Source organism: Pleurodeles waltl, chromosome 3_1 (assembly GCF_031143425.1).
Source record: "Pleurodeles waltl isolate 20211129_DDA chromosome 3_1, aPleWal1.hap1.20221129, whole genome shotgun sequence".
In the NCBI taxonomy this organism is placed as follows: domain Eukaryota; kingdom Metazoa; phylum Chordata; class Amphibia; order Caudata; family Salamandridae; genus Pleurodeles; species Pleurodeles waltl.
In genome coordinates, this window is record NC_090440.1 from 153034933 (window position 1) to 153054357 (window position 19425).

The following is a 19425-nucleotide window of genomic DNA, read 5'->3' on the forward strand; positions in this document are numbered from 1 at the left end:
TATCATTTTATGGAATGTGCTTGTTGGTGGTATTCTATGCACATTACTAGATTGTCGCCATGCTTGGGGATTGTGGGGCAGACACTTGGAGTGGCATAATGCAGGGTAAATGAAAAATGTACTTCACCTCTGTGTGTTAGCGTATAGTTACTACTGCTTTAACTTGTTGCTTCTGTTTAGAAACTTAAAAAAATATTTTTACAAAACAAAGGTATAATTCCTACCACTAATCTGAGACGAAGTAATAGCTTTCCATAGTTCACTTCAGGTGACCATCAGTAGGGCCTGGCTCTTCTGGTGACTGTGCAGTAAAAGCTTGGAGCACCTCCAGTGGAATTCAGAGGACTTTTGTCGACTGCAAGGGTAAAACTTGATGGCAAATTAGATTTGCTCTGATAATTAATACAGTGCAGTGGCCACACTTGCCCACCCTGCTGGTGTATTTCTGCTGTTGAATTTTGTTTCTCTTAGAGATTCAGCAGTGATTAGACAATTCATGCTTCAGCTTTACAGACATTGTGAGATCAGCTACCTAACATACATTAAAGAAGTATTTTATAAAGACCCAGTGCTTTTGATGAGGTGTGTTTTTGAAAGACTTACTTTCCACATTTTTTCCTTTTTACATCTAGTTCCGCCTTTGCAGCAGACAGACATAGGAAAAGAAAACTACTAGAAAGTTCTTGTGTGAACAGCAAGTTGTTAAAAGTAAATGTAAGTATTAACGTTTTCATTTTTGTAAAAATGAAATGGTTGTACAAAAATAACCTTTCCATTGTTTTGGGCATCACTTTACCCATTTGTTTAGGATTATGAAAACCTATTAGTGTATGTGACCCACATTGACAAATATTTCCTCTTACCTAGGACCGACTGCATCACTTTTTACGTAATGTCCTGGAATGGTTTGTGGGGTGGCGAGAGGAGAACCAAGAAAGTCAAAGCAGCAAGACTGTAAAGCTTAATTGTGTTTTTAGATAGGGAACCAGTACCTTTAGATGGAAAACAGCTGTTCGGAGCAAAAAATGAAACTTCCTTTGACCACTTCAGGAAGAGCCGGGCTATTGAACGTTCTTTTGGTCTGGTCCTCCCTGCAGAGCTGTTCCACCAACAATATTGGGAGTTCTGTTGTTAATCTAGGGCAGTCCAAACTCTACAACGTTATCTGTTGCAAACTGATCCAAGCTTTGATCTTTAGGGCAAAAGTCCTTGGCTTACTGTAAACATGGGCCTTCGAAGTGGTGCCTTTAAGAGAGTGGCACAAAATTTTATTTCCTTTAATTCATGGTCCCCAGGAAGGGTGGATGCTTAATGCATGATCTAGATCCCTGCATTATGAAATCTGGAAAGTCAAGTCAAGTTGCTGTTCATGAGCTATGTCCTCTTGGCCTTGAACTCTGGAGAGTGGTTGGTATCCCTGGATCTTCAGTCACTTATTTTCATATTCCAGGCCTTCCCGCCCAGAGGTGTTAAATTTAAGGTGGTTCTCAACATTTTCAACTTGTGGTCTTCTCTTTCGGACTTAGTCTGCTTGAATGTTCATGCAGCCATGGCAGCGTCTCTGTGGATGTCACCAGTCCATGCTTTTTGTAATTCACAACAGGCTATTGAAGGCAGAGTCCCCAAAGCTGTTCTAAGAACATGTCTGGTGGATGATTACTCTTCCTCCACCTGGGCTTTTCCATCAATGTCCAGAAGTTCCATTTCAGTTCCACTCATAAGTTGATTTTTATTGGGGCAATCCCAATAAATCGAGGCTCAGTACTACTGTTAGAAAGGCCTTCCCTCCTCCTCAGAGAATCTTGGATACTCAGGTGATGATTCCGATCTGCCTGACTTAATCCTGCTCCTGTATGTCATGTGCATCCTGTTAGTCCCTCATGCAAGATGGTGGAGGAGAGGCCTCCAGTGGTGTCTAAGCAGGCATAGGTTGCAACACCAAGCCTCTCAGCTCAGGTACAAATCAACCAGTCAGCGCATTAGGATCTGTACTGGTGGATGAACTCCAGTCTCTCTAAGGGCAACATTGGTGTAAGTTGGTAGGCATTAATCTGTTTACACCTCACCTGTCTAACAGAATGCATCATTCCCCGTACATCAAGGCCTGGCAGTGGATATGGTTAAAGAGTATGCAGCAGCTCTGCATGCATTTGTGCCTTCTTTATCAGACTTTCATGTCTAATTTGCCACTAGTGGTACATTGTCTGAAGGATTTGATCCAGTGGCATTTTTTGTTTATATCTTCTCTGTTTGAGCTGATATACAGTTGCCCTGTGTAGGAAGTTGGCTCTATATGCACTATTTCAAAGTAAGGAATAGTATGCACAGAGTCCAAGGGTTCCCCTTAGAGGTAAGATAGTGGCAAAAAGAGATAATACTAATGCTCTATTTTGTGGTAGTGTGGTCGAGCAGTAGGCTTATCAAAGGAGTAGTGTTAAGCATTTGTTGTACACACACAAGCAATAAATGAGGAACACACACTCGGAGACAATTCCAGGCCAATAGGTTTTTGTATTGAAAAATATATTTTCTTAGTTTATTTTAAGAACCACAGGTTCAAATTTTACATGTAAAACTTCAAATGAAAGGTATTGCAGGTAGGTACTTTAGGAACTTTGAATAATCAAAATAGCATACACAGTTTTCAAATAAATCACATATAGCTATTTTAAAACTAGACACTTGGTGCAATTTTCAACAGTTCCTGGGGGGAGTAAGAGTTAGTTAGTTTTTGCAGGTAAGTAAACAACCTACGGGGTTCAAGTTTGGGTCCAAGGTAGCCCACCGTTGGGGGTTCAGAGCAACCCCAAAGTTACCACACCAGCAGCTCAGGGCCGGTCAGGTGCAGAGGTCAAAGTGGTGCCCAAAACGCATAGGCTTCAATGGAGAAGGGGGTGCCCCGGTTCCAGCCTGCCAGCAGGTAAGTACCCGCGTCTTCGGAGGGCAGACCAGGGGGGTTTTGTAGGGCACCGGGGGGGACACAAGTTAGCACAGAAAGTACACCCTCAGCAGCACAGGGGCGGCCGGGTGCAGTGTGCCAACACGCGTCGGGTTTGTCGTTGAAATCAATGGGAGACCAAGGGGTCTCTTCAGCGATGCAGGCAAGCAAGTGAGGGGGCTCCTCGGGGTAGCCACCACCTGGGCAAGGGAGAGGGCCTCCTGGGGGGTCACTCCTGCACTGGAGTTCCGATCTTTCAGGTCCTGGGGGCTGCGGGTGCAGAGTCTTTACCAGGCGTCGGGATCTGGGAGCCAGGCAGTCGCGGTCAGGGGGAGCCTCGGGATTCCCTTTGCAGGTGTCGCTGTGGGGGCTCAGGTGGGGCAACTCTGGCTACTCACGGTCTCGCAGTCGCCGGGGAGTCCTCCCTGAAGTGTTTATTCTCCACAAGTCGAGCCGGGGGCGTCGGGTGCAGAGTAGCAAGTCTCACGATTCCGGCGGGAAACGCAGTTGTTTTAAAGTTGCTCCTTTGGAAACAAAGTTGCAGTCTTGGATGAACTGAGCCGCTGTCCTCGGGAGTTCTTGGTCCTTCTAGAGCAGGGCAGTCCTCTGAGGCTTCAGAGGTCGCTGGTCCCTGGGGAAAGCGTCGCTGGAGCAGTGTCTTTAGAAGTGGGGAGACAGGCCAGTAGAGCTGGGGCCAAAGCAGTTGGTGTCTCCGTCTTCTCTGCAGGGTTTTTCAGCTTAGCAGTCCTCTTCTTCTTAGGTTGCAGGAATCTGAGTTCCTAGGTTCTGGGGAGCCCTTAAATACTAAATTTAAGGGCGTGTTTAGGTCTGGGGGGTTAGTAGCCAATGGCTACTAGCCCTGAGGGTGGGTACACCCTCTTTGTGCCTCCTCCCAAGGGGAGGGGGTCACATTCCTATCCCTATTGGGGGAATCCTCCATCTGCAAGATGGAGGATTTCTAAAAGTCAGAGTCACCTCAGCTCAGGACACCTTAGGGGCTGTCCTGACTGGCCAGTGACTCCTCCTTGTTATTCTCATTATCTACTCCGGCCTTGCCGCCAAAAGTGGGGCCGTGGCCGGAGGGGGCGGGCAACTCCACTAGCTGGAGTGCCCTGTGGTGCTGTAACAAAGGGGGTGAGCCTTTGAGGCTCACCGCCAGGTGTTACCGTTCCTCCAGGGGGAGGTGTGTAGCACCTCCACCCAGTACAGGCTTTGTTACTAGCCACAGAGTGACACAGGCACTCTTCCCCATGTGGCCAGCAACATGTCTCGAGTGTGGCAGGCTGCTAAAACCAGTCAGCCTACACAGGTAGTTGGTTAAGGTTTCAGGGGGCACCTCTAAGGTGCCCTCTGGGGTGTATGTTACAATAAAATGTACACTGGCATCAGTGTGCATTTATTGTGCTGAGAAGTTTGATACCAAACTTCCCAGTTTTCAGTGTAGCCATTATGGTGCTGTGGAGTTCGTGTATGACAGACTCCCAGACCATATACTCTTATGGGTACCCTGCACTTACAATGTCTAAGGTTTTGCTTAGACACTGTAGGGGCACAGTGCTCATGCACTGGTGCCCTCACCTATGGTATAGTGCACCCTGCCTTAGGGCTGTAAGGCCTGCTAGAGGGGTGACTTATCTATACTGCATAGGCAGTGTGAGGTTGGCATGGCACCCTGAGGGGAGTGCCATGTCGACTTACTCGTTTTGTCCTCACCAGCACACACAAGCTGGCAAGCAGTGTGTCTGTGCTGAGTGAGGGGTCCCCAGGGTGGCATAAGACATGCTGCAGCCCTTAGAGACCTTCCCTGGCATCAGGGCCCTTGGTACCAGGGGTACCAGTTACAAGGGACTTACCTGGATGCCAGGGTGTGCCAATTGTGAAAACAAAAGTACAGGTTAGGGAAAGAACACTGGTGCTGGGGCCTGGTTAGCAGGCCTCAGCACACTTTCAAATCAAAACTTAGCATCAGCAAAGGCAAAAAGTCAGGGGGTAACCATGCCAAGGAGGCATTTCCTTACACCCTGTACAACGTATATTGATGGAAATTACCTTTGTTCACAGCGTTTGAGAACTTCTGGCCAATTGGTTTGTCTAGCGTTCACATTTGTCTACCCAGATAAGTTGGTTCTTTGCATATGCCCATCCATCTTATCCCAAAGTAGTTTCTGCATTCTATATAGTCCAGGCTATTACTCTTCTATATTTCTTCTCTCCTTCACATCCAACCAAGGAGGACGAATGTCTGCAGCCTGCATAGGTTTGATCCAGTTGTGCAGTGTCATTTTATCAGCTGCATGCGACAAGACAAAGTTCATGACTAGCTTTTCGTGTGTGATTCACTGGGGCTAAAAGGATCAATGTGGGGACCAAATGCACCAGTTTGTGATCGGTCATTGTCTGTGTCACTATAATGTATGAAATCATTGTGCAGCAGCTGTGATTTATCTTTACTGTGTTTCTGGCTGAGAGCAGACTAAGACAAGGCATTATCCAGTGGGGAACAAGTTGGGATGCAACCTAGTTTTCTCCATAATTGATTCTGCTGCATATTCTTGTACTTGTCTGCAGCATCCAGGAGGGAAGCCTTTAGGAAAGGTTTGGTGAGATTGAAGGCCTCTTTTCAGGTCTTAATTTGTTTCCAACATACAGAAAGCAGGCTTTGGGTTGGGTCACATAAGCTATTTGTCTTTTTGGCTCAGCCCCTTTTAACCATTGTTTTAAGACATTGTCACATCTTGTGTCAGCTCAGACGTGTATGCATCTTTCCCCTAATAGTATTGAGTGTTTGGTGTATCGGGGAAGGTGGTTCAATTCCAGTGCATGACGGACTGTCACATTCAATCATTCAGTGCATTCTACTCTGAAAGCAATTATTCATCTTATTATTGTCTCTACAGCAGGTATTTTTGTAACGCTTTTGTGTGGACAGTATTGCGAGTCTGACCTCAACAGATCTGCCTTTTGTTTGATTGTCAGTCACTGCAATGTTTGGGTCATCCAGCAGGACACACTGCCTCCAGCCATACTTTTTCAAAATGAGCTGGTGGTTCTGTATAGATGGCTCCGAATCTCTTCTTCATTTGTCCTGGTGACCCTTTAGGTGTAAATAGGGTGTTTTTACCACCTTCTTGCTGAACATACAGGAGATGTGCTGTGGTAATGAGTATTAACATTATAATCCAGTTTCAGCGTATGTATTTAGCCCACAGAAAACTAGAGCAAATTATTACACTAGCAAAAGTGAATATGGAAATTGATATGAGAAATTTGTGTCCTCAGTGCTTTTGAGCACATCAGTTCATACTTGTTGTTTTTGCCATTGTCCCATTCCACTGTTATAGAGGATGCTCTGCTCATAATTCTCTGGTATCCTGAGATTGAGGAGGCAGTGTAAATGCCTGGATGCCTCTAAGACTTTGAGAAGTGGCGGATAGTACTGTAGTCTGGTAGACCTGCAGTAATTCAAGTAATTTATCTGTAATTTTGTGAGTGTACTTGAAATGGCCTAATATGTGGGCACCATTTGTACAGTACTCACTGTGATTTAAAAGACTTGCTTTTTTTAGTAGCAGGCAAAGCATGTGCAGTTCTAACTGATCTGAAACGTTGAGTAGATCAGAATTCCTGGCCAGAGTTTGTTGTCTCGTTAACTTATCTGCAATACCCTTTACGCATTGTGTATACGGACATGCTGCTGACACTGTGTAGTAGCTCACAAATCAGTGGGAAGATTCATGGCTGGTGATGAGTGCCCAGCAAGCAGTATGACTTGTAGTGTGATTTTCCTGGAAAAATAAGCTTCCTCACACTCAATACAAAGTATGCATTTTCAACTGAAAAGCAGTAAACTGTGATTAGAAAAGGAGTTTGTAGCAGCAGTGCAGTTTGCAGAAGGAGCTATGAGAACAAGGGGTAACTAACATGAGACCAGCAAGTTTTAAGCCATTTTGTGGCCAATATACACTCATTTCAATAAAAGAAGGCTCCAGGTGGACACATTCTAGTACAAAGTATTTACTGCTATACAAATCAAACCAATAAGAAAGGGACCTTCGAGAAGCAATATCCACTCAGAAAAAGCTAATAATATCAATTGAAAATTGTTCAGATGACAAAAATAAAATTGAGTTCCTGTGTTTGCGCTAGGGACCTATTGGCTTTGCCAATGGAATTTTTTGATTTTAGCCATGCTGCACAGCACCCCTGATGCTAAAGAATTTAAATAAAAAGAACATGTTGATGCCACTGCCCATGCCATTTTGTAGATTAACGCATCAACAAAACAACACAGGTTTATTTTTCTGTTCAGTTACTGATTTGTGTTGGATTGGTAATTAACAATCAACAAAATGCACCAAGGTTTGTATGTGTGTTTGTGTTAAAGGGAGTTTAAAACAACAGAAGGGCATAAGCGACACGGAGGGCACAGGTGGAGGGGAAGAGAAGCAGTAGGTGAGTGAGCAACGTGGTACAGGCGAGGAGAAGCACTGAGGTGGGTGGGGCAATGGGTTGAGTGAGGGGGTGGGGAAGAGGAGCAAGGGAAGCAACACAAAGTCGGTTGTAAGAAGCAATGGGCCAGAGAGCAGTGTGGAGTGGGCAAAGAGGACTCATATGAGCATTAAAGCATAGAGACATGGAAGTGCATGAGGCCGAGTGCAACATGGAGCATGGCCGGGAGAAACACACAGATGACAGAGAGCAACACGGAGCGCAGGGGGAAATACAGCTGGAAAAAAACAGCAGTCTTGTGAAGTGCTTAACGGAAAAGAAAAAAGAAGTGGTTGTAAAGCATGCACTGGAATCATAGAATCCAACAATCAAACGTTGTGGTAAACAGGCAATGCTCCATGAGAAGGACGGACCCAAGGTTGAGATCAACCTCCTGGAACACAAATAAGATATTATAATTTACAATACGGGGTAATAACCCATAACCCAGGGACCCAGATATAAACAATATTAGTCCCAAAGGGGGGAGTATCACCCTTCACTTACATGGCCACTCTTATTGTTTTAGAACCCCTTTCAAAAGGAAATTCTTCAAAAATGAAATATAATTTTATTTTTGTTTTGCCAAAGAAAATTTAAAAACAAGAACATAATAACAAAGGTGCTCCAGGGATGTGGAATTCCTATCGTCCGATGCCTGGGCCATATTGTTTGGGGCCAAGGGCAACAAATTTTCATGATTATTTTTTCCTTGTGACAAGTAGGCCCAACCCCTTTCAACACAAACTCTTTGGCTGTCAGCTTACAAAGAAGGGAACTGTCTGCAGTCTAGGTAATACCTGTGTCCATATCTTAATGCTGTTTGAACTTGTATTTATGGTTCACTAATGAAAAGCCTTCATTATTGGGGTGAGCGCTGTAAATAAACGTTGTAAGGTCACACTGCCCTACTGACAGTGGGTCCAGTAAAAAATTCAAAAAAAGTGTACACACGTTTGAAAAGTTTAACAATATGGGGCTAAGTATAATGCTCCCAGAATACTCTGATTAGATGCAAATGTGTGCAGAAGCTTGTAAGCAAGAGCGATGATTCTTTGCTTTCAAAATAAAATGTTCAGAAAAAAATGCAATGAAAGTTTAGGTGCTATTTCTTTGAAGCGTCATTTATTAAAATGTGTCCATGCATGTTAGTATTTATAAAAAAATATTTCTAATGGAAAATCAGTGTAACCATTTTCAACAAGATTATGGGAAGCATAAAAATAAATAAGCACTGGCAAAGCCAACCGATCCGAGTTTTATGGTTTTGTCAATGCATGTTTTGTTTAGACATGGGTTTTGTAACACTCTATTGTTGTGGGAGCTGCCAGGCCCTCACCATTGTAACAAACATTGCCAAAAAGGAAAAAAAGTAGTTTTTTTTAAAAAATCTCATAAAGCACACATTGCCACCAGTGGCTTAACAAAAGGCTTGCAGACACTTCTCCAACACAGCACCTGCCCTGAGTGCGTCTGGAAGGGGGGCCCTCCATATTCTTTGCAGGAGGCCCCCTCCAGTTTTGTTACACCACTGATTGCCACAGTAATCCCTGGCACTGAACAAAACTGCTTTGTGAGCCAACATGCTGCTTATGGAAGAGCAGAATGCGCTCACCCTCAGTAAAACCAGCCGATAGTGAGAGAAATAGAAGTTTAATAAAAACAAAATGTCTTTGTTAACTCCAGACCTAATTAGGGACAGAATTCTTAAAGAAAGTCACAAAAGTGCACCCATGGTATACGCCTTTGAATTAGTGGCTTTCATGAATTCACAAGAGCTTACAGAATTAGACCAGGAATGCTTAGCACAAGAAAATATACATGTGCAGATTTGAACGTTGGAAAATCTATTGAGCGTTTGCAAGTTCACTTTCCCTCCAACCACTTTTTCCCCAACCTTGGAAGAACTTCTACTTCTGCCATTGTCAGGAGTAAATTTCCAACCCTTCTCATTTTGGGTAGAGATCAGAGAAGAGCTGGTGAAAATCCTTAAAACATGCAAGTTAGTAGATTTGCAGACTCAAAGGCATTCCAGCCCTGGAATTATTGCTTATTGCTTCCTCCAGCCCCAGTATGTAAGGAAAGGTGGCAAAATAAGGGAATTGCTATAGTAGGGATTGAAATTGCAAGTATTCACGCCCTACTATAGTGGTAGCACTGGCATAATCAGAGAGGCTATTATCACAGCTCTTACATAATGCGATTGCTGCAATAATTTGTCGCCGCACTACATGGCACCAAAGGGACAATAGATTATTATATATATTTTTTTTACAGGACAAGTAGATTTAAGAAGCATCCTGTCCAATGGACAAGTAGATATTTCATTAAATTCCACACCCCTGTGCTCCTATGCAGTGACAGCACAGTGCAAAGTGAAAAACGTGCAGTGGTGCTATATATACACAAAACATATACATGTGACTGGAACAGATGATGTGGTATTGTATAGGATATCTGTACATCGGATATACCTATCCACATTAAAAATTAAAAACCAGTCCACATTTATGAGTTCTGTCGATGTTTTGACCCCAATAACAGATTAATCAGTGCAGGGTCATCACCTTGGTTTATGGCAGAGCACAGCTGTTTTGTTCCCGGCTCGTGAATCCAATTTCACATTTCTTGATCTATATATGGGTGCCAGTTAGCAGTCTACGATATCGGTTGATGTAATCAGGAGAAGCCTCTTCAACCGTGATTATCCATGGAGAGAAGAGGAGAGTAAAGATATACCCTCTGGTGTCTCCACAATATTTTCTGTTGTGATGATGACCCTGCACTGATTAATCTGTTATTGGGGTGGCAGAACTCATAAATAGGGATTGTTTTTTAATTTTTAATGTGGTTAGGGTTTCGTGCAAGTAAACTCAGAACCGATCTATAACGTCCCTGTAATCTTTAGTTCTTTAAGCGAATTTCTAAGGTTTTTTTAATGCTATTTCCTGACTAATGCTGTTTCGAAACCGAGGAAACCTCAGCTTCCAGCAAGTGAGAGCTGATTAACAGCTCTCACTTGCTAGAAATGGAGTGGTTGCTCTGACTTGGCAGGAGCGGTCACAACTCCTGCCGAGTCAGAGCAAACTGCTGTATCCCGGGGTGGGCATCCCAGGAAGGACATAGCATGGGCCGTCCCTGGGGGTTGGCAGCGGTCCAGGGGGCCATTATTGGCTCCACGAGGGGGGCGTGCGGCACCTCCCCAGGGAAACATCTAATGTTGGAGGGATGAGGGTCTCTGGGACTCTGGTTCCGCAATGGACTTTCTTTAAATTCAGCCCTGAGGAGGTGACGGTCCCCAGGGTTGCTTGTTTCCCCTCCCCAGCCAGCAGCATTTCATTGAATATTTGCCCTGAGAAGACGGTGTTCCCCACAGATGCTGGGGGGTGGGGCTGCGTGGCCCCCCTGCGTTTCATTGAGCGATAGCCCTGGGGAGGTGGAGGTCCCTAGGGTGGTGGTAGTCCCCATGGTGGTGGGAGTCCCCAGCCCTGGTGAGGTGATGGTCCCGAGGGCTAATCTAAGCCCTAGGAGGGGAGCCCTGTGCGCCCTCCTCCTTTTTCGATGCCTCCCGGGGCTTCATTTATTTATTTATTTTTAATTGTCACTGGTTCCGCATATTCGCTGCAACTCGCAGTTAAAAACTTAGAAAAAAATGTCTTTTGCCCTGGTGGGGTCCATCTGGGCCTCACCATTAGAGCTAAGGGGTCAGGGTTTCCCTACCCTGCCTCTTTTCCTATTTTTTTTACCTTTTTGTCTGGGACTCAGCTGAAGCAGAGTCCCAAGATGGCTGACCTCATTTCCTTGTTGAAGTGTTAGCAGCCAATCAAATCTCAGTACGAGGGGGTTCGCAGAGCCTTTGCATCCCTATAGATACAAAATTGTTTTTTCTTTAATTTCTCAAAATTACTGAACTGATTCACTCCAAATAACAAAAAGGTCACTTTCTGGACCATGAGCCACCGTTCTACCAAATTTGGTGTAGTTCCGTCCAGTGGTTCAGCCGCTATTCCTGTTCAAAATCACTATAGAAAAATGTATGGGGGGAAAAAGCGTTTTGGGAACTCCCCTTTTTCTTGTTCCCCAAAACTTTCCAGAGAGCAGCTGAAGTGAGCGTCGTATTTTTTGAGAAACATTTATGAAGATTCATCAAACGGCACAAAAGTTAGTTATTAGCAAAACAAAAAATGCTTTTTCTGTAGAAACTAGGTCCTAACTATAAGTAACCACTAGGTGATATATATATATATATATATATATATATATATATATATATATATATATACACACACACACACCCCCCATACACATGGTACTTTTTATTTATTTATTTATTATATTGCATGTTTATGTTTTATCTAGAATGTTTGATAAAACAATTGTGAGGTCAGTGGATTATGTGTGCGATTCTATGGGTTTAACTTTTACAGAATAATTATGGGTTTGGTCATGTGCCACATAATTGGCCGATTTTGCAGATTTCGCCAAAAATATTGTTTCTACATCAGATTCATGAACATAATACTGCATGAGAATGTGCAGCATAATTTTCTTTTTCTTGGCTTCATAATTGAGATAACTGTGCTGCATAATTAGGTCCTTCGTGCTAAATAACACTAGTAGCGTTGACAGTATGGAGCTATGCAGGGCGTCCTGAGGGTTATTATGATGGTGAAATCCGTATTTCACAGGCAACATAACATATTTTTCATATTCCACGTTTCTCTTTTCTTTATGGGTTTTTATACTACTGATTTGTGGGCTGTAAAGTCACCAAAAATGCAAAGTGAACCTTTATTAAGTTCTAAAAAGTATGCAAAAATGCATTTTAAAAATATAGAAAATCCATTAACGTATGTATGACATAACTCTGATAATCTAAGTGAAGTTTTGAACATTTACTGAACCTCACTGAGGTATCCATATGTGTTAATTAATGATAGATGCTATTATTATGCTGCTTAACGGGTTTAGCTTCATTACAGAGGAGGATGTGATGCTTAGTTTGCTGCACCGGACTTTGAATCTGTCACCTTTAATTTACACTTCTGCAACCAAAGCAATTACTTACTCCACTACATTCTTAAGGGAATGCTAATTTTTCTGGCTACTTGACAAAATACATTCTTTAAAGCTTTATTAAAGTAAAACAGTTGTCCACTTCCTGCCTGCAACAATGGGCTGGACTGTCTCCCTTCTTTCCTCAACAGTGTGATTCACCCTTAAAGAATAATAAAACCAGTTCCATAGAGCGGTGAGCCAAGCAAGAAAAATATGCTATAAACTCATTTTCTCTCCTGAATTTAAAAAAATTTGTAAGAACCTGTTTCTGGCTTACACTTTTATGACCTTTGCTCTCAGGTACTTGATAGGACAAAATAATAATGGTATTATTTCTTTGTTATAGAAGTTTGCAGGCTTGTGATGCTTATACATGCTCAAGTAATATATTTATGTGGGCCTTCTATTTTTACTAATGCTTTGTAGCAGCAAGGTACATAGAATGCATTGGGATTATACAGAGAGCTGCACACAAGTATGCAGGAAGTATTTATATAGCCTAAATGTAGGCAGATGCAACAGAGTGCTGCCTCTGGTAGTTGGGGTATGGCGGAGGTAGTTGGGTATGCACGATTTGGGTACATTTCCTCATAATGGCGGACAATACTGTAGGATTCTTTGCAGTGGCATTCTTGTTATTCACTTTGCTAATGCTCTAATGTAAATGACCTTTAATCTTTGTGACTTGTGTGCTGACTTTCATACACTTGGTTAGGGTACAATAAGGATTTACACTTATTGTTTTGTGTGGCTTCTCTCAATCAAGTGGGGGTCTGTAAAGAAATGGCTTCCTGTTGCAGTTACCCCCCACTTTTTGCCTGATACTGATGCTGAGTTGACTGAGAAGTGTGCTGGGACCCTGCTAACCAGGCCCCAGCACCAGTGTTCTTTCACCTAAAATGTACCATTGTTTCCACAATTGGCACAACCCTGGCACCCAGGTAAGTCCCTTGTAACTGGTACCCCTGGTATCAAGGGCCCTGATGCCAGGGAAGGTCTCTAAGGGCTGCAGCATGTCTTATGCCACCCTAGGGACCCCTCACTCAGCACAGACACACTGCTTGACAGCTTGTGTGTGCTGGTGGGGAGAAAATGACTAAGTCGACATGGCACTCCCCTCAGGGTGCCATGCCAACCTCACACTCCTGTGGCATAGGTAAGTCACCCCTCTAGCAGGCCTTACAGCCCTAAGGCAGGGTGCACTATACCACAGGTGAGGGCATAGGTGCATGAGCACTATGCCCCTACAGTGTCTAAGCAAAACCTTAGACATTGTAAGTGCAGGGTAGCCATAAGAGAATATGGTCTGGGAGTCTGTCAAAAACGAACTCCACAGCTCCATAATGGCTACACTGAATACTGGGAAGTTTGGTATCAAACTTCTCAGAATAATAAACCCACACTGATGCCAGTGTTGGATTTATTAAAAAATGCACACAGAGGGCATCTTAGAGATACCCCCTGTATTTTACCCAATTGTTCAGTGCAGGACTGACTGGTCTGTGCCAGCCTGCTGCTGAGAGACGAGTTTCTGACCCCATGCGGTGAGAGCCTTTGTGCTCTCTGAGGACAGAAACAAAGCCTGCTCTGGGTGGAGGTACTTCACACCTCCCCCCTGCAGGAACTGTAACACCTAGCAGTGAGCTTCAAAGGCTCAAGCTTCGTGTTACAATGCCCCAGGGCACTCCAGCTAGTGAAGATGCCCGCCCCCTGGACCCAGCCCCCACTTTTGGCGGCAAGTCCAGGAGAGATAATGAGAAAAACAAGGAGGAGTCACTGGCCAGTCAGGACAGCCCCTAAGGTGTCCTGAGCTGAGGTGACTCTTACTTTTAGAAATCCTCCATCTTGTAGAAGGAGGATTCCCCCCAATAGGAATAGGGATGTGCCCCCCTCCCCTCAGGGAGGAGGCACAAAGAGGGTGTACCCACCCTCAAGGACAGTAGCCATTAGCTACTGCCCTCCCAGACCTAAACACACCCCTAAATTCAGTATTTAGGGGCTCCCCAGAACCTAGGAACTCAGATTCCTGCAACCTAAGAAGAAGAGGACTGATAAGCTGAAAAACCCTGCAGAGAAGACGGAGACACCAACTGCTTTGGCCCCAGCTCTACCGGCCTGTCTCCCTCCCTTCTAAAGACACTGCTCCAGCTATGCTTTCCCCAGGGACCAGCGACCTCTGATTCCTCAGAGGACTGCCCTGCTCTAGAAGGACCAAGAACTCCCGAGGACAGAGGCTCTGTTCACCCAAGACTGCAACTTTGTTTCAAAGAAGCAACTTCAAGACAACTGCGTTTCCTGCCGGAAGCGTGAAACTTGCTACTCTGCACCCGACGCCCCCGGCTCGACTTGTGGAGAAACCACCCTTCGGGGAGGACTCCCCGGCGACTACGAGACTGTGAGTAGCCAGAGTTGCCCCCCCCCCCCCTGAGCCTCCACAGCGACGCCTGCAGAGGGAATCCCGAGACTCCCCCTGACCGCGACTGCCTGTTCCTCAGATCCCGACGCCTGGAAAAGACTCTGCACCCGCAGCCCCCAGGACCTGAAGGAGCCGAACTCCAGTGCAGGAGTGACCCCCAGGCGGCCCTCTCCCTTGACCAGGTGGTGGCTACCGCGAGGAGCCCCCCCCTTGCCTGCCTGCATCGCTGAAGAGACCCCTTGGTCTCCCATTGATTTACATTGGAAACCCGACGTGTGTTTGCACACTGCAGCCGGCCGCCCCCGTGCTGCTGAGGGTGTACTTTCTGTGCTAACTTATGTCCCCCCCGGTGCCCTACAAAACCCCCCTGGTCTGCCCTCCGAAGACGCGGGTACTTACCTGCTGGCGGACTGGAACCGGGGGACACCCTTCTCCATTGAAGCCTATGCGTTTTGGGCACCACTTTGAACTCTGCACCTGACCGGCCCTGAGCTGCTGGTGTGGTAACTTTGGGGTTGCTCTGAACCCCCAACGGTGGGCTACCTTGGACCCAAACTTGAACCCCGTAGGTGGTTTACTTACCTGCAAAAACTAACTAACTCTTACTCCCCCCAGGAACTGTTGAAAATTGCACTGTCTAGTTTTAAAATAGCTGTATGTGATTTATGTGAAAAGTATATATGCTATTTTGATTATTCAAAGTTCCTAAAGTACCTACCTACCTGTAATACCTTTCATTTGAAGTATTACATGTAAAATTTGAACCTGTGGTTCTTAAAATAAACTAAGAAAATATATTTTTCTATACAAAAACCTATTGGCCTGGAATTGTCTTTGAGTGTGTGTTCCTCATTTATTGCCTGTGTGTGTACAACAAATGCTTAACTCTACTCCTTTGGTAAGCCTACTGCTCGACCACACTACCACAAAATAGAGCATTAGTATTATCTCTTTTTGCCACTATCTTACCTCTAAGGGGAACCCTTGGACTCTGTGCATACTATTCCTTACTTTGAAATAGTGCATACAGAGCCAACTTCCTACATTGGTGGATCAGCGGTGGGGTACAAGACTTTGCATTTGCTGGACTACTCAGCCAATACCTGATCACACGACAAATTCCAAAAATTGTCATTAGAAATTGATTTTTGCAATTTTAACTATTTTTCTAAATTCTTAAAAGTGCTGCTAGGGCCTTGTGTTAGTCCCTGTTTAGCATTTCTTTTAGAGTTTAAAAGTTTTGTGATAGATTGAATTAGATTCAAGAACTAGTTTTAGATTCTTAAAAAGTATTCCAACTTTTAGAAACATAATGCCTGGTGCAGATGTGAATGTGGAGGAACTCGACCTCACACCTTACCTCCATCTTAAGATGAGGGAGCTAAGGTCACTCTGCAAAATAAAGAAAATCACAATTGGCTCAAGACCCTCCAAACAACAGCTCCAGGAGCTTTTGGCAGAGTTTGAAAAAACCAACCCCTCTGAGGATGACAACCCAGAGGATGATATTAGTGACATGGAGGAGAATTCCCCCCTCCCAGTCCTAACTAGGGAACCTCAATCCCTGATTCCAACTGTGATAGAGATGCTGCTTCCCTCACAGGAGGGGCCAGTACCTCTGAAATCACTGAGGATAGCCTCAGTGAAGAGGACCTCCTGCTAGCCAGGATGGCCAAAAGATTGGCTTTGGAAAGACAGATCCTAGCCATAGAAAGGGAAAGACAAGAGATGGGCCTACGTCCCATCAATGGTGGCAGCAACATAAATAGGGTCAGAGATTCTCCTGACATGTTGAAAATCCCTAAAGGGATTGTAACTAAATATGAAGATGGTGATGACATCACCAAATGGTTCACAGCTTTTGAGAGGGCTTGTGCAACCAGAAAAGTAAACAGATCTTACTTGGGTGCTCTCCTTTGGGAAATGTTCACTGGAAAGTGTAAGGATAGACTCCTCACACTCTCTGGAAAAAATGCAGAATCTTATGACCTCATGAAGGGTACCCTGATTGAGGGCTTTGGATTCTCCACTGAGGAGTATAGAATTAGGTTCAGGGGGGCTCAAAAATCCTCGAGCCAGACCTGGGTTGATTTTGTTGACTACTCAGTAAAAACACTGGATGGTTGGGTAACTGGAAATGAAGTGCATGACTATGTTGGGCTTTATAATTTGTTTATGAAAGAACACATTTTAAGTAACTGCTTCAATGAAAAGTTGCATCAGTATCTGGTAGACCTAGGTCCAATTTCTCCCCAAGAATTGGGAAAGAAGGCCGACCACTGGGTCAAGACTAGGGTAACCAAAACTTCCACTGGGGGTGACCAAAAGAAAGGGGTTACAAAGCCTCCCCAGGAGAAAGTGGGTGACACTAGAAACAAAGAAAGAGTCCTCTGTAGGCCCCCAAAAACCAGATCAGGTGGGTGGGCCCAGAGACACAACCCAAAACAAAGGTGGGTACCAGGGTAAGAACTGGGATGCCACTAAGGCATGGTGCCAAAACTGTAGACAGACAGGGCACCACACCAAGGACACTTCTTGTCCCAAAAACAAACCCCCTAGCAAAATCCCAGGGGTGACCAGTGTAGCCATTGGGGATGACTCCTCAGATGAGGAGGTCTTCATAGCCCTCAACTGGAAAAAGGGCCCAACAGGTGAGTTGGAGATTCCAGAAGGAAGTAGACACTTCCACCACCTACTGGTGAATGGAATCCCAGCCACTGCCCTGAGAGATACTAGTGCCAGTCACACTATTGTGCATGACAGGCTGGTGTTTTCAAACCAGTACATCCCAGGTGAGATGGCCAGAGTAAGAGTTAGCCCAGACAGGGTCACTGATAGGCCTTTGGCTTTTGTGCCCATAGAAGGGGGTGGGACTTTTAGCTGGAGAAGTGTGGTAGTCAGTACAGACCTCCCCCTTGATTGTCTCCTTGGAAATGACTACCCAGAGGTTAGTCAGAGCCCAAGAGAGGAACTGGTCCAGTGCCAGTCCTCTCCCAAGGACTCTGGAGGTGCTACCCCTGCAGTAACTGCAAGTAGGCCCCAGAAGAAAAAGAAAAGAAAACAGAGTAGGAAGGGTGGACAATCTTTAGCCAAGGTTCCAGCAAGCCAAGGAGATTCTGCTCCAGTAGGGGAGAACTCCAAAAGTGGCACTGGTAAAGTCCAACCTGACCCACAAGAAGTCCTGGTTAGTCAGGCAACTGTTAAGCCTGAGTGGGTGGCTCCTCAGCTAACAGAAGAAAGAGTGGAAGAAGGGTGTTTACTACAAGATGTGGTAACCCCCCACTCTAATACAGCAGACAGGCACCCTGAACCCAAAGAAGCCTGTAACTTAGCCCCTTCCCTTGTAGGTGAAGAGCTAAAGGTGTGGTTCTGGGCACTGACAGCTGTCAGTGGCCTCTGCTGGGTGTTGGCCTTTATGGCTGCACTATCCTTGGCATGGTGGTCTGACCACATGCCAAATAGCAAGTTAGGCCCCCTGACCCTGTTGGTCATGGTGGGGTTACTCCAGCTCTGGGTAACTTCTTTGGGTAAGCTAGGGGTGACCCTGGCTAAGATAAGATTAGCAGAGGTGGATACCTCTACCCCCAAAATAGAGAAAATGGGTGAAAACATAAAAAGCACAGGCAAGAGGCAATTCAGACTAGGTCCTATCACTGTGGAAGTGGGTCAGTTCCTCAGAGGGAATGACCTGAACAGGAGGATGTAATCCAGAGTAGGCCCTGCAACAAACTAGCCTATTTCCTCTACTCTTCCTCGCCTGACAGACTAGGAAGACTCTCCCAGCTTTGGCTGAGTCTCCTGGCCTGTGGGCTGGGGGGGGGGGGGGGGCTTGTGTAAAGAAATGGCTTCCTGTTGCAGTTACCCCCCACATTTTGCCTGATACTGATGCTGACTTGACTGAGAATTGTGCTGGGACCCTGCTAACCAGGCCCCAGCACCAGTGTTCTTTCACCTAAAATGTACCATTGTTTCCACAATTGGCACAACCCTGGCACCCAGGTAAGTCCCTTGTAACTGGTACCCCTGGTACCAAGGGCCCTGATGCCAGGGAAGGTCTCTAAGGGCTGTAACATGTCTTATGCCACCCTAGGGACCCCTCACTCAGCACAGACACACTGCTTGCCAGCTTGTGTGTGCTGGTGGGGAGAAAATGACTAAGTCGACATGGCACTCCCCTCAGGGTGCTATGCCAACCTCACACTGCCTGTGACATAGGTAAGTCACCCCTCTAGCAGGCATTACAGCCCTAAGGCAGGGTGCACTATACCACAGGTGAGGGCATAGGTGCATGAGCACTATGCCCCTACAGTGTCTAAGCAAAACCTTAGACATTGTAAGTGCAGGGTAGCCATAAGAGAATATGGTCTGGGAGTCTGTCAAAAACGAACTCCACAGCTCCATAATGGCTACACTGAATACTGGGAAGTTTGGTATCAAACTTCTCAGAATAATAAACCCACACTTATGCCAGTGTTGGATTTATTAAAAAATGCACAAAGAGGGCATCTTAGAGATGCCCCCTGTA

The 19425-nt window shown here is 45.2% G+C and overlaps 1 protein-coding gene across 1 annotated transcript in view; it reads left to right on the plus strand.

Annotated features, from left to right (window-relative positions):
* USP3 (ubiquitin specific peptidase 3) overlaps window positions 1-19425 on the plus strand; it is a 169944-nt gene that overhangs the window by 59270 nt on the left and 91249 nt on the right. The window contains exon 5 of the mRNA XM_069222017.1: window positions 633-714. Coding sequence (XP_069078118.1) covers window positions 633-714 — 82 coding nt within the window. The remainder of the gene's footprint in view (window positions 1-632; window positions 715-19425) is intronic.